We start from the raw sequence: 14,388 nt of genomic DNA, 5'->3' as shown, positions 1-14,388 counted from the left end.
TTTCATCCATGTTCTCTATACCTGAGGAACAAATCATTCTGGGATTGTCTGGAAACGTTGCCATGTTACTTGGTTTATTGTGAGGATAAAGATGAAGATTGAGATAAAGATTAAGTGCAATTAAAGGTGCTTCTAGTTGTTTTTGTTTGGCTTGGGTGTATGAATACGTCTTATTGTTCTGTGGGAGAGTGTGTGTGGATGACGGCTGGTTTGAGCAGCCTCACCTGGCAGGTTAAACCAGCCATCTCCACACTTGGCAGAGTTCTCCTAGATGGACACTACACTCCACCCAGGTGACTTGGTGGTGTTGGAGGACCGGTTTATTGTCAAGGTTTTTTGATAGCGCTACGTGGCCTGGTGCTCCACGTTCCATGAGTGGGTGTGGTGCTGGCCGGTCTAACCTGTGCACACTGATTACTTAATGTGCATCAGGTGTGCAGCCTCCCCCAGCCCCAGAGTCCAATCAGACTGGGCCAGGTGAGGCTGCTTACACCGGCCGTCATCCACACACGCTCAGTTATTGTAGCCTCCAGCTGTCGCCTTTCTTAGAGAATTGCATCATTTATCTCGCCAGGGTTTGGTTGTGAGAAAAGTTACCAAAACCTTTCAATTCGACTAAAAACATTAAACCAAACCCAAGTTTTCCAGGCCTTCGTTCTCCCCCCCCCCCAAGGCCGTCACAGTCAACGAGCCCTACAATCTGTGTTCTTCACTTCCCGTCTGTCACATCAGCAGTGGAAAAGTTTCAAACTTGTTTATCTGTGCAGAAAACGTTCGCACTATCAGCGCGTTGCAGGCGAACCCCGACGACCAATCGAGTGAGAGGAGCCGTTTGTTTAGATAGCTTTCGACGCTGCGCCCGGAGGACAGCAGGATCTGGACAGCCTCTCTCTCTCTCTCCCCCCACCCCACCCCCTCCTCCCCCCCCCTCTTGTATAACCACACAGACAGCAGCAGCCTCATTCTCCTCCTCAGCGGCCTCCCCCAGTAGTTCCTCCTCTCTGCCGCCGCCGCCGCCGTGTCTCCTGCACTCATGAGGCTCCTGTGTGTCGTCGTCGTTCTGGTCACCGCTGTCCAGGGGGCCGTCACGCCAGAACCAGTACCGCCTGAACCAGTAACACCAGAGCCAGTACAGGTGGACTCGGGGCCAGACCAGAACACCAGCACACCCATCAACCACACCGGGGTAAGAGAGCCTTCGTACGGAGAGGAGCTAACCAGTCGTTTAGTTTTTTTTTTTTTAGGTATTTGAATGCGTTACCTACGACGTGTTTGATAGACGCCGCTAAGTCAAATCTTTAAATAGCATTTGAAATATTAATATTGTAGTCAAAGTTGTATAAACCACCCCTGAGCAGCACTGAGGAGGACAACATAAAAGGTTTTATTTTGGTAACCACTTCTTCTTAAGAACATGCTGTACACAGTACACAACCAGATCGCTGCAGGGTCAGATCAGACTCTCAGCTTCAAATATTCACGCCCACCGTCCCGTTGGACGTAGACCAGGTAACTAACCGGGAACTAACCAACCGTTCTGCTACAAAGAAAAACCGAAGGGGGGAAAAACGACAAACTAACAGATAAAAGATGTACAACGTGATGCTGTGAGTGACACATCTGAGTCCAGAAGGAGGGGAGGGTGGGTGGGTTGGTGAAGGAGCGGGGGGGGTGGGTGGGACGGGTGGTGTCAGAGTCCGGTGTTCATCCGGGCAGCAGAACTCCCTCTCAGTTCTTCCATGTTTTCTTCTTGACAGGGAGCTGGCCTGTGCTCTCCAAGTATTTATGGACCAGCTCCTCTTGCGTGGCTGGCAGGCAGGGCTGGTATCGGTTGTAGTCCATGGTGTACTCTCCTTTCCCCTGGGGGGAATGGAACAAAACACATTTGTTGTGAGAACGCCAGTACGAGCGTTTAGAGCCAAAGAACGGCGGGATACTCCCACGCCGAACCTTGGAGGAGACGGTGCAGTTAAAGCGGCTCCAATACCTCGGTGCAGGAGCGCAGCTCTGTGGCGTAGCCAAACATGTCGTTGAGAGGGACCTGAGGAGAGACCGGGAGGGTTAATCACGTTTGTAAATCAAGTGTGCAAAGTGCTGTTGATACCACGGATGGCTGATTTACACTACATGGAGGGGATTTAGCCGACGGTATCCAAAAGGGACTCACAACCATTCCTCCACACATGCACACACCGATGGCCGAGTCGACCACACAGGGCAACAGCCGGCTCGTCAGCCCCCCGGGCCAACCCCCGCTCTACCTCCAGACCTTCGCCGCGGCGGCGCGGAGGTCGTCCGGGCCGCGGTGCGTCAGAACACTCACGTCGGCGTACAGCGTGAAGTATCCCTCGGCGCCGTCCTGCCCCGTGATGACGCCGTGGCGACGGTTGACCCCGGCGATGACCTGGCCCTGGAACTCCTCGGGGGCCACGATCTCCACCAACATGATGGGCTCCAGGATGGCCGTGTTGGCCTTCTCCATGGCTGCAGACCGGGACGGGGGGGGGGGGGGGGGGGGGGGGATGAGGGAGGATAAATGAGCGACCTTCCCACTGTCACACTTTTTTAGCATCGACTAGAGCGTCGTTTATTCGTTCGATTTGTTTGTTTAGATTCCATTACTGGAGCAGGAAGTGGGGTGAGACTTCCTGCACAATGAGGACCCGAAGGTTCTGGGAGTCACACAACCCCCCCCCCCCCCCCCCCAGACTTATAGAAAGAAATATATCCCAATCTGGCAACCCTGGTTCTGAAGCCGTTTCTCAATTCGCGTTCTCGTGCATACTCGTGTACTTGCGTTCTCGGTAAACGTCATCAGTGGTAGCCCAAGCACTGTTCCAATTCCAAGTACGCGAGTACTGTCGTAAAACCCGGAAGTGTTCTCGATGCGTTCTCGATGAGGCCGTTCTACCGAGGACGCATCGGAGGTGACTCGTGTGGACTTGGGACCGTTAAATATCCCAGAATGCATCATCGAGTCCGCTGCTGTTCCAATTGCAGGTGCGTACTCGCGTTCTCGGAAGTCTGTACTTGAAAGTCCGGACTTGCCAAGTACGTACTTCCAAGTCCGCGAGAACGTAGTCTGCGTACTTTTGAGAAACGGCTTGAGAGTCCCACCACCCTGACCCCTGGACTACCGGGCCTGAAGACAACGAGCCAATGAGAAGACAAAGACCCCGAGGGGGGGCGGCGGCGGCGGCCCCACCTTGCTTGAGCGCGCCCTCTCCGGCGCGGATGAAGGAGATCTCGTTGGAGTCCACCATGTGGTTGGCCCCGTCCTCCAGGACGAAGCGGACCCCCGAGATCTTGTGTCCGCTCAGGGGCCCCTTCTCACAGGCCTCCCTGAAGCCCTGAGGACAGAGAGGAGGGCCCCGGTGAACACGCGGCTCACTGTCCAATCATTGTCATGGTTCTCCTCACGTCTGGGCCGTGATTGGCTCCCCCCGGTCTCCCTAAGGTTCTATTGACGTCTGGCTCCCGTTTAAAAGCAGGATTAAGTCCGGTATTCTTTGTCGCCATCAGGTCTTAAAACTTCTGAAGAGGACCGAATATGATCACATGAACTGTTTGGAGTTGCGTTGGGACTAATGAAGAGCTACAGTTCTTTAACAGATAAAACAGGTTTCTCCTGCTAGTCTACCAACCAGCAGACTCAGAATTGGAATCACGTTAAGAGCATTTAGCAGTCGCTTTTATCCAAAGCGACTTACAATAAGTACATTACGAGAAAAATAAACAAATCGCTGTCGGTACAGTAAGGGTGTTCATAGTGCCGAGCACTAACCATCACTAGGTTAACCCATTCCCCGTATACAACAGAGACAGCTAGGCTAAGAACCACTTCTGTGTTGACACTTCAGAAGGTGATGTAACCAGAAGGTCCAGATGCCTCCTCTCATGGTCTCCTAAACGTCAGCGCTGTCCCTCCTCACGTACCTTCTCCACGGCGGGGACAAACTGCTTGGGAACGTTGGTTCCCACGGTCTGGTCCTCAAACTCCACCTTGGTGGAGGCCTCTGCGTCCAGAGGCTCCAGCACGCCGATCACCTTCCCGTACTGCCCCGAGCCCCCGGACTGCTTCTTATGGGTGAAGTCGAACCTGGAGACACACGGAGAACAACGCTCAGCGGAGGAACCCGAGACGAGATCCAGTTTGATTCTAGTTCATCAGGCCAGAGAGTCAAGACTAGATCCAGTTTGATCTAGTTCATCAGGCCAGAGAGTCAAGACTAGATCCAGTTTGATCTAGTTCATCAGGCCAGAGTCAGACTAGACTGTTTGTAGGAATGGAATGGGTTAAACAGAAACAACAGTATATGAATACGGTATGTGGATGCTAAGCTATGGGCTTTTCTTCTTTAACATAAGTCTAATGGAAGAGGGTACAGAGAATGATTGCGAGCAGAAAGTCTGACATGCAACTTGTAGGATTTGCAGAAGCCTGTCTCTTTAAAAGAAAAGGGGGCGGTCCCTGAAGATAACGACCCAAGCAGGAAGTACCGTCTTACTCGTGTAGGGCGTGAGAAACGGTGTCCTCACTTCATCCAGAGGCAGGCTGCTCTACTCTAGTAACACTACTGTATGTTTGTTTCTGTTTGGTCAACACATTCTTCTCCAAGTGTGTCCGCCCACAGAGACCACTCCTTATCCAACGTTAGACCAGTTGGACCTCCCTGGACACACCCCACGGTCAAAGTCCCTCCAGGAAACCTCTTCCTCCCTTCCCCACACCCTCTCACTCTGCCTCACTCTCTCTGTCTGCACGCCGGCTCCTAGTTATTACTGACCGATCCTTTCCAATATCCCCTTCCTTCTTTGCCCCCCACCCACCCCCCTCCCGCACCAAAACAACAACAACAACAACAGCAGCAGCAGCAGCAGGCGGCTCTGGACGAGGCTGTGATGTTGACCGGGGAGCTGAACCCAAACCACTACCCGGCCAGGAGGGCAGCCCAGGTGGTCCTGCACCACCTCAACACCCGCTACGGCTCCCCCTACTGGTGGGGAATGCTGAGCCAGGTGCACAGCGCCACCGCTGAGGTAGGTAGGGTTTAACGCAACACACAGAGGTAGGTAGGGTTTAACGCAACACACAGAGGTAGGTAGGGTTTAACACAACACACAGAGGTAGGTAGGGTTTAACACAACACACAGAGGTAGGTAGGGTTTAACGCAACACACAGAGGTAGGTAGGGTTTAACGCAACACACAGAGGTAGGTAGGGTTTAACACAACACCCAGAGGTAGGTGGGGTTTAACACAACACACAGAGGTAGGTAGGGTTTAACACAACACACAGAGGTAGGTAGGGTTTAACACAACACACAGAGGTAGGTAAGGTTTAACACAACACACAGAGGTAGGTAAGGTTTAACACAACACACAGAGGTAGGTAGGGTTTAACACAACACACAGAGGTAGGTAGGGTTTAACACAACACACAGAGGTAGGTAGGGTTTAACACAACACACAGAGGTAGGTGGGGTTTAACCTGGCTCTTCTGAACCAGAGGTAGGCAGGGTTTAAAACTAGAGATGTTCCGATACTAATCTTTCGTTTCCGATTTCTGAGCTTGAGTATGGGTCGATGCCGAGTATATACCGACACAGCATCCAGCATTGTGACCACTAACAGCACTTGTTCTTATTGAAGAGTTCTCTTACGATACCGGCAATGTATAGTCGGTTCACGTACCGTCGACAAATAATTTTTTCTGAACTAGATCATTTCTAATCTATAATTATAATAATATTTATTTATATTCGAACGCACGTAGGTCGGAGATGGCGTGTTTCCCGTTCCGACTTTCCACCTCCGACCGTTAACGAACACAGCCTGACACCGCACACCGTTGTCATGTGACGGTATCGGATCGGCTCTTAGACTTAGTATCGGGACAACTATTAAACAGGGCTCTGTATTCACAGGGGAGGGGCTCTGGGGAACGGAGCATGGATCCCCGGGGGGCTGGGGACACTGAGCAGTGTGAGTAAACGCCTGGTTTTGGGTTTCAGGCGGCGGGGGATTCGGGGAGGAAGTACAGGCTGGACATCACCCTGCAGGACTGCATCAGCGACGTAAGACCCTGTGATTCATAGTCACACCACGAGAGAGGTGCAATGGAAACGCACTGGGGAATAAGCCAGTAGTCAGCATTATGTTTGAAATTATCTACGGTGCGATGTCTTTAAATCAAACTCAATGTTCTTCACTTAATAATAATAATGATCCTGGAGTCTGGGTTACGGACAATTTCATTTGGCCTCATCAATGACATGGCATTATATTATATACCACCATTTCCTGCTCCCAAACCTTCTCTAAGGCATAGTTTCATACTGGGTACCACTGTAGGAGTATACTACAGTATCTTTAGCAGAACTGCGGCCCTGTTGCCTTTATGTGAATGGATGCCTTATCTACTTGAAGAGATGCACTGGATCATCAGAACTGTTTTGAAAGTCCCTCAGTTTCATCCCAGCCTTGTGGTTTGTCTTCTAGACCAAAGAGAGGTGCACAGCGGAGGTGGTGTTCCCAGGGGGCCCGGCTGGAGGCCCGCCCCAGGTCACCACCACGTGTCAGGGCAACTCAAAAATCAACACCCAGGCTCAAGAGGAGGCCTTGTACAACCAGTACAACACGAGTCAGAATCTGTTGTCGGGCCATAACTTACCAGGTATTGTACCGTCATTCCATCTGTGTATGATATATAGAGATGGATATAGATAGATGCATAGATGGATAGATGTGCTACACACTGAAACAAAGGCCCTATTTTGACTTTCTAAAATGATTCTGTATCATGATCATCCTTATATACACACACACCTCTCAGACAGAGCTTTAACGATATTCCAAATATGTATTAGTTTGCTTCAGTCCAGAATCTAGATCCTCATCATGGGTCCACTTTACTTTCCCATGTGACCACTGTACTGACCCATGTGACCACTGTACTGACCCAGGTGACCACTGTACTGACCCATGTGACCACTGTACTGACCCATGTGACCTGTGACCACCAGACAGCTACGGCCACATCGACCCGGCCATGAAGCCCTTCTGGCACCTGGGGGGCGTGGCCTCCAGCTTCGTCATGCTGAACGAGTCCAGCGAGAACACGCTGTACAACATGGCTCAGGTGGTCAACGTCACGCAACTGGTGAGCCCCCCCCCCACCCCCCCCTTAAAAGCCAATCTTTGAGGCATGTTTGGTCTTCTAACAGCGATGGTGTTATGAAGATGACAGCTAATGCCATAACGTCATTCTGCCGGACGTTTCATACAACGCCTTGTACTGAAATCTAATTCCTTCTCACGGTCCACCAACACGTTTCCCTTCTCTCTGGACCAACAGGCGACGGAGAACAACCAGCTGAGGTTCAACTACGATGTTCTGCTGCATGAGATGGTTTCCCAGGTAACCTCCTGACGTTTACGTTGGGGTTGCAGTGAACCGCACAGTACACCCGATCACCGTACAGCTGCAGATTCTCCCCGGGAGCTGTTCAACGTACTCCCGCGGCCTTGCGTGAGGAACCATACTATACGGTGTATACAGCCGGGCTAACCTCTCTCCCGTCCCGCTGCAGGAGATCATCCACTGGAAGCTGCTGGCCTCCTGGTCTCCAGAGGCCGGGGTGAAGGCCTCCCAGATGGAGCTCCTGCCTAAATGCCATCACTGTGAACCTCCTGGGCCCCCCGCCGACGCCCCTACAGCACAGCCTCCTGCTGCCCACTAGCCCACCCTCCTCCAGACCCCTAGCAGCCGGCCGGCCCCCGTTGACGCCTTACAGCACAGCCTCCTGCTGCACGCGTGTACCGAGATCACACAGGGTCGGGGCCCCAGCCTTCCCGTTGAGGTTCGCTACCAATATAATGCACTTCTGAAGACTCATACCGACCGTGTGGGAAATGTACAAGAAAATAGTAGTGACATAACATTCTACATCGTGCTTCTTCCAAATAAATAAAGATCTAGATCCAGAGCCTCTCTGCGCTGTGGTTCTCATTGTGTGTGTGCGTGTGTCGTGTCGGTAGATGGGTCTTACGGTACGGAGTTGGTGACGGTCTCTCTGAAGGCCACCTTGGGTTTCCCCATCACACAGGAGCAGTTGTACTCCCGCTCCATCCTCTGGAGACGGAACAGGAGGAGGGCACAGTGAGGTTATAGGGTTTCTTACATTATTACAGATGTCCTGGTACCAGGATAAGAATCGGAATTGGAAAAATACCTACAAACATCTGATGAATAAACGTGATTACAAAACAATATTGCTTATTCATATACTTTTGTTCCACGTTTAAAAAATATGGAGGTGGAAACTGTAGTCAATCATGTAGAGATGAGGGGTTGAAACCAGAACAACAATAGCTGTGGTAGATGGCACTACAGCCAGCAGCAACTTGAGATGGAATACTGGGAATGTCTAACGGGAACAGAGGCTGTGAGCCGACCTGGGAGTAGATCTCCAGGTGCAGCTCGCCCATCCCAGAGATGATGGTCTCCTTGCTCTCCGTGTCGTAGTGAACCCTGAAGGTGGGGTCTTCTCTGGTGAAGCGGTTGATGCCTTTGGAGAACTTGTCCGAGTCGTTCTGTGGACCAACAGGGCAACGTAAAGAAGAGTCAGGACTCTGGAGACGGCTGGGCCTACAGAGGGGGACGGCTGGGCCTACAGATGGGGACGGGGTCCCGGTGTGTTCGTACGTAGAGTGACGGGTCGTTACCTTGTTTGCGGGCTTCATGGACATGGAGATGACCGCCTCGGGAATGTGGATGGACTCCTGCGGGAACATCGTGGGTTTAAAACGTTGTTGGTGCAATGAGCCTCTCCCCCTAGAGTGATATTGTGGAAGGCGAGATCTCTACAGGGGCAGGTCAGGCTCCACGGTGACCCACCATGGAGAGGTTGGAGGACGTCTTGGTGGAGAAGGTGTCTCCGCTGGCACAGTCGATCCCAAACAGAGCACAGATGTCCCCCGCGTACACCTCATCCACGTCCTGAAACAGAGGAGGAAGTTATCCAGGAGAATGGGAGGATCAATGAACGCTGAGTACATAGAAGTAATGTTTCAGTTGTTGGTTCATGGCCTTCATGAATCTTTTATTCTTAACATTCTGTCATCAATCCTCATGTGACCACAGGGTTCTGACACAGGGTTAGTGTTGTGGATGAATCCTCTCCTCCTCTCACCACCAGCTGGTCGGCATGGAGACGGACCAGCCTCTGCACTCGGACCTTCTTCCCGGTGCGCGTGTTGTAGATGTACTCAGACTTCTTCAGACAGCCCTGGTACACGCGCACGTACGTCAGCTGGCCGAAGCGCCCGGCCTGGAAGGAGGAGCAGAGTTCAGTCCCCTCGCCCCGGAGTTCATTCACCTCCGCCACGGACACATTGTTGACTCTACTGACCGATCTGCTCAGTCCCTTCCCTTTAGAAGTTAACCATGTATTCTCATCCATGGCTGCTGACTTTTACAGCTCTTAATTATAGCTTGTACAAAGTCAGATTTTTCTTTAGATGATGAAATACTACTGATTGATTGCATGTGGACGGTTTGTCGTTCCGTGTGTGTGTGTGTGTGTGTGTGTGTGTGTGTGTGTGTGTGTGTGTGTGTGTGTGTGTGTGTGTGTGTGTGTGTGTGTGTGTGTGTGTGTGTGTGTGTGTGTGTGCGTGTACCTCTAGCTTGAAGGCCAGCCCAACGAAGGACTTTAGGCCGTCTCTCGCCGGGTCCATTAGTAACTTGGTGCTTTCATTGGAGTCCCTGAGATATCAAACACACCAACAACATGAGTGCAGAACAACACGACAATCCCCTCCGAACACATCGACCCTTTAGTCCCACACCATCAACACCGAAAGTCTCTAACAGAAAATAGATGTGATTTATGATGTGTGCGTGTGTCTAATCTCAGTAAAGTCTCCTCTCTCTCCATTAAAGCACTACATGGAGCCGTCGGGTGCCGCTCACTCGTCGTTCAGGAGGGCGTAGTTGTTGACCTCGGTGGGGTTGGGCAGGTAGTCCAGCGCCGCGTCCAGCAGCGGCTGGACCCCCTTGTTCTTCAGGGCCGTGCCCACCAGCACGGGGCTGAAGAGACGCTGCACCGTGGCCCGGCGGACCGCCGCCTGGGGGGGGGACACCACCAGACATATGGTAACTATAACTTATAATATAGTAATATATACATAACTTATTATACTAAGTTAATGCATACCTATCGATAGCTATCTAACTAAATTATCTTGATCCCAGGAATGCGGAAGGACCATGGAGTTAAATCAGTCAACTAGTCAGTCCCAGCATGTTGGCCGAGTAAGTGAGCAAGTAAAAACACAAGAAACGTCCCAATCCACGATGTAGTCCTTCACTGTATGGCAATAAGTGTGAACTTGCTTTCCAGTGCCTAGCTCTATTGATCAGACTGCAGCCAGATACAGCCTGATGTAATAATGGTTCATAAGTGCTTCCTCTCTCTCCACCACACACTCAGAGTGACAGATAAGCAGGACGTCCCGACCCACTCTGGCTGCTGGTGTTATGGGATCCAGACCGAAGAAGCTCTGTGTACGGGCAGGTTAACCTCGATGCAGCCTGAGGAGAGCCTGACCAGAGGGACCAGAGCTTGTGGTGATCATGAACCAGCTAGAGGATCGTGAACAGGCTTCATGTCCCAGACCCGGGTGGGCAGAGAGGGCCTCACCTTCAGGTCCAGGATGGTGGGGACCTTCTCCTCCAGGAACATCTCCCCCAGGGTGTCGTCCACGTTGGCCACGCACTCCACCAGCTCCTGCCTGCGGTCCACCGCCTCGGCGCGGTACTCCGCCGGGATCTCGTCCAACCGGATGTCTTGACTGAACCAGAGAAAGAAACACCATCGCTTTAAAACGGGAAACTATAGGAGAGCACGCAAGCATCTAAAAACTGTGAAGGAGCGATTATTAGAAGGTTGTACTGAATAAAAGCCCGTACCCGAAGGGTCCTTCAAAGTACATGCTCCGCTCCTCGATCAGGTCAATGATGCCCTTCATGTTGCCCTCCACACCCATGGGGATGTTGAGGAAGGCTGCGTTGTGCTGGAGTTTGGTTCTGAGCCCCAGACAGAAAGAAAAGCAACGAATTACCAACGAATGTGGGTCAGGAGGTAGAGCGGGATGACTGGCAACCGGAAGGTTTCTAGTTCGATCCCCGTCTTCTCCCAGCGTGAGTGTCGAGGTGTCCCTGAGCGAGACGCCCTCACCCTGACTGCTCCTGACGAGCCGGCTGTCGCCCTGCGTGGCTGACTCCGCCGTCGGTGTGTGAATGTGTGCATGAATGGGTGAATGTAAGGTAGTATTGTAAAGCTCTTTGTGTGGCCACTGGTTAGAAAAGCACTGTATAAATGCAGTCCATTTACCAATTACCAACAAAATACAGTTAAGAAAAACTAAACTAAATTCACTTTAAATTCAACGTTTAATAAGCTATGAAGAGAGCTATAACATATTTGAGTTGCTGAGCCCTTGTGTCTCAGTTTGACTGTAATGATGTACTGTATGGGCCTCATCAGTCTTATCAGGATAGGATCAGGATTGTCTGCATGACTCCAATATATCAAGTTCTGGTGACGAACAGAACAGTCCCAGTGTAGTCCCGCCCCCGTGTAGTCCCTTGAGACGGCCTCCTCCTCTACCTCATCTGCTGCAGGGCACGGTAGGGGTTGGCCCCCATGCGGTCCAGCTTGTTGATGAAGGTGAGGAAGGGCACGTTGTAGCGCTTCATCTGCCTGTTGACGGTCATCGTCTGGCACTGGACCCCGCCCACCGCGCACAGCACCAGCACCGCCCCGTCCAGCACGCGCAGGGCCCGCTCCACCTCGATGGTGAAGTCCACGTGGCCTGAGGGACGCAGAGAGGAGAGGATGACCACCACTAGGACCTTCTGCCGGAGGAGACACACCTCCCACCCATAACCGTAGTCAGCTATGAGGTCACTGAGGTTCGGACCTCGTCATTTTTCTAGAGATAAAAATAAAATTAGAAACTGTATACAACTGTATAACAAATCAGCTGTTCTCAGAAATTAGTAAATTCTTAATTGTGAGACTTGTTACTTTGTGTCCGCCCCCCCCCCCCCCCCCCCTCCCCCTAACAAAACTGACCACACTATTTATCACACCCTGGCATTGGCTACAGCCCTGCTACAGCCCTGCTCCCAGCATACACACCAAGGCTGCCCAGACTGCTCACACATGTGTGCGTTTGCACCATTTGACTATATGTTTGTTTACGACGTATCCAAAGCAACAGTGACACAGGGTATTAATGAGCAGGTATCTTGCCCTTAGGTTTCAGTCATTGGGGATCAAACCCAGAGCCTTTTGGCTGTGAGTTGTACTGTATCCCCACTCCCCTGCTCCCTGCTCCTCGTCCAGCCCCACCTGGCGTGTCGATGATGTTGATGTTGTGGTTCTTCCACATGGTGTATGTAGCGGCCGACTGGATGGTGATGCCTCTCTGTCGCTCCAGCTCCATGGAGTCCATGGTCGCCCCGACGCCATCCTTCCCCTTCACCTACACCCCCCCAGGAGACGACACACCAAGTGTCACAATCATGTTTATGACTGCAGTCACAAGGAAGTTTAATCTTCCGGCATGCTCTGTCGGAGGTCCTTGCTGCTTGATGAATGAATGAATGAAACAGTGGAGTAGTCGCTTGCAGTCACCTCATGGATCTCCGCTATCCGGCCGGTGTAGTACAGGACCCGCTCGGTCAGGGTGGTCTTGCCTGAGTCGATGTGAGCGGAGATCCCGATGTTTCGGATCCTCTCGTTCGGAACGAAGCCAGAAGAGCAGCTCCGACAACTGTTGATTAGGACCTGTGATAAAGCACAGTTCTCGGTTAGATCGGGTGTCGTTGTGATTATGTGATGATGATGTAAGTGACAGCACACGGAGCGTTATGATAAGGATAACCGTTCTGTGAGATGATGATCTTACGTTCTTCAGAGTGACGGTTCCTGGAGCCAGAAGGTGTCTCCTCCCCAGGCTGAGTCCGGCTGTGAGGACCCTCATGATGACGGTGTGAGGCTCGGTGGTCGTTCCTCGATCACAGCCCCCTACTACTCTGGATGTCAGACCGTTCAAAGTCACGCCGGACCAAAACCCCACAACGCTTCCGGGTCTACGGAAAGCGAAAAGCGAACATTGCGTCCTACATGATATAATAATATGGGCTAAATAATTGGACCGATAATTTGTGATATCTCGAGCAATAAGAATTTGACCACAAATAAGTAAAAGTGAATGGCCAATGTAACCAAGTGTGAGAAGTAATAAACAAAACTATTTGCCTTTATATTAAGTGTTGCATAGAACACATCGTAAAGGGCATTTTGTTTATGTATAATAAGTTAATGTATACCTATCGATGGATTCAACTAAATTATCAAACTCAATTAACAACAATTAAATCAATCAACTAGTCAGTCCCAGCATATTGGCCGAGTAAGTCTTTGAAAGTCTTTGCAAGTAAAAACACAAGAAACGTCCCAATCCAGGATGTAGTCCTTCACTGTTAGGTGAAGGACTGTTAAGTGTGAACGTGCTTCCAGCACGTTCACACGTTTCCTATTGATCAGACTGCAGTCAGATACAGCCTGACGTAATAATGGTTCGTAAGTGCTTCCTCTCTCTCCACCACACACTTATGTATCATCAGATAAGCAGGACGTCCAGACCCACTCCGGCTGCTGGTTTTGGGATCCGGACAGAGGGAGGAGGACTCACGCGCTGTATGGTAGGTAAACCTCCACTTCAATACATCTGAATATCATTTTATGTTTAATCAGTGGAACCGAATACATGCAGAAAGTGTTCTCAAACTACTTTAATGGTTCTTTAATTGTACTCCGGGGTTGGAATGTGCTCGTGACCCCGGCCCCCACGAGCCGATGAGAGGAGGGTGCGTCATGGGACGGGTGGGTTGTGACGTCATTGCATGATTGGGTGCATTAATTAGTCTCACTCATTCCCCTCACATTGTTCGTTTCGCACAATGGTGGTGCGTGTGATTGAGTGCACGTGCACGTGAGTAACTCATTGTTGTCCTTCCTGTCGCGTCTCCGGTCTCCAGCCGCTCCTCTGACAGCAGGTTTACAGCATTAGTAGTCTTACTGTAGATGAACATGTACATCTCCAGCCTCTCCCCTGACACCAGGTTTACAGCATCAGTAGTCTTACTGTAGATGAACATGTACATCTCCAGCCTCTCCCCTGACAGCAGGTTTACAGCATCAGTAGTCTTACTGTATGAACATGTACATCTCCAGCCTCTCCCCTGACAGCAGGTTTACAGCATCAGTAGTCTTACTGTAGATGAACATGTACATCTCCAGCCTCTCCCCTGAC

At 51.2% G+C, this 14,388-nt stretch overlaps 2 protein-coding genes across 2 annotated transcripts; one reads left to right on the top strand and one right to left on the bottom strand.

The window, feature by feature from the left end:
* Positions 1–962: 962 nt before the first annotated feature.
* Positions 963–7,988, top strand: lxn (latexin). The gene is made up of 7 exons (XM_084466941.1): positions 963–1,186; positions 4,867–5,040; positions 6,015–6,077; positions 6,502–6,676; positions 7,026–7,162; positions 7,358–7,420; positions 7,593–7,988. The coding sequence occupies exons 1-7, from the start codon at positions 1,034–1,036 to the stop codon at positions 7,740–7,742; spliced, it is 915 nt and encodes a 304-aa protein (XP_084323067.1). The 5' UTR covers positions 963–1,033; the 3' UTR covers positions 7,743–7,988.
* Positions 1,362–13,149, bottom strand: gfm1 (G elongation factor, mitochondrial 1). The gene is made up of 18 exons (XM_084466940.1): positions 12,979–13,149; positions 12,705–12,857; positions 12,420–12,552; positions 11,673–11,877; positions 10,973–11,089; positions 10,704–10,854; positions 9,974–10,128; positions 9,682–9,766; positions 9,195–9,332; positions 8,900–9,001; positions 8,728–8,784; positions 8,458–8,595; positions 8,052–8,134; positions 3,937–4,099; positions 3,206–3,350; positions 2,324–2,484; positions 1,988–2,041; positions 1,362–1,860 (listed from the first exon to the last, which is right to left on the bottom strand). Exons 1-18 carry the CDS (start codon positions 13,051–13,053, stop codon positions 1,729–1,731), a joined length of 2,247 nt encoding a protein of 748 aa, XP_084323066.1. The 5' UTR covers positions 13,054–13,149; the 3' UTR covers positions 1,362–1,728.
* Positions 13,150–14,388: the final 1,239 nt, after the last annotated feature.

The sequence above is a fragment of the Micromesistius poutassou genome, assembly GCF_964030765.1.
Source record: "Micromesistius poutassou genome assembly, chromosome: 4".
NCBI classification, from domain to species: domain Eukaryota; kingdom Metazoa; phylum Chordata; class Actinopteri; order Gadiformes; family Gadidae; genus Micromesistius; species Micromesistius poutassou.
This window is presented reverse-complemented; position numbering and strand designations above follow the sequence as displayed.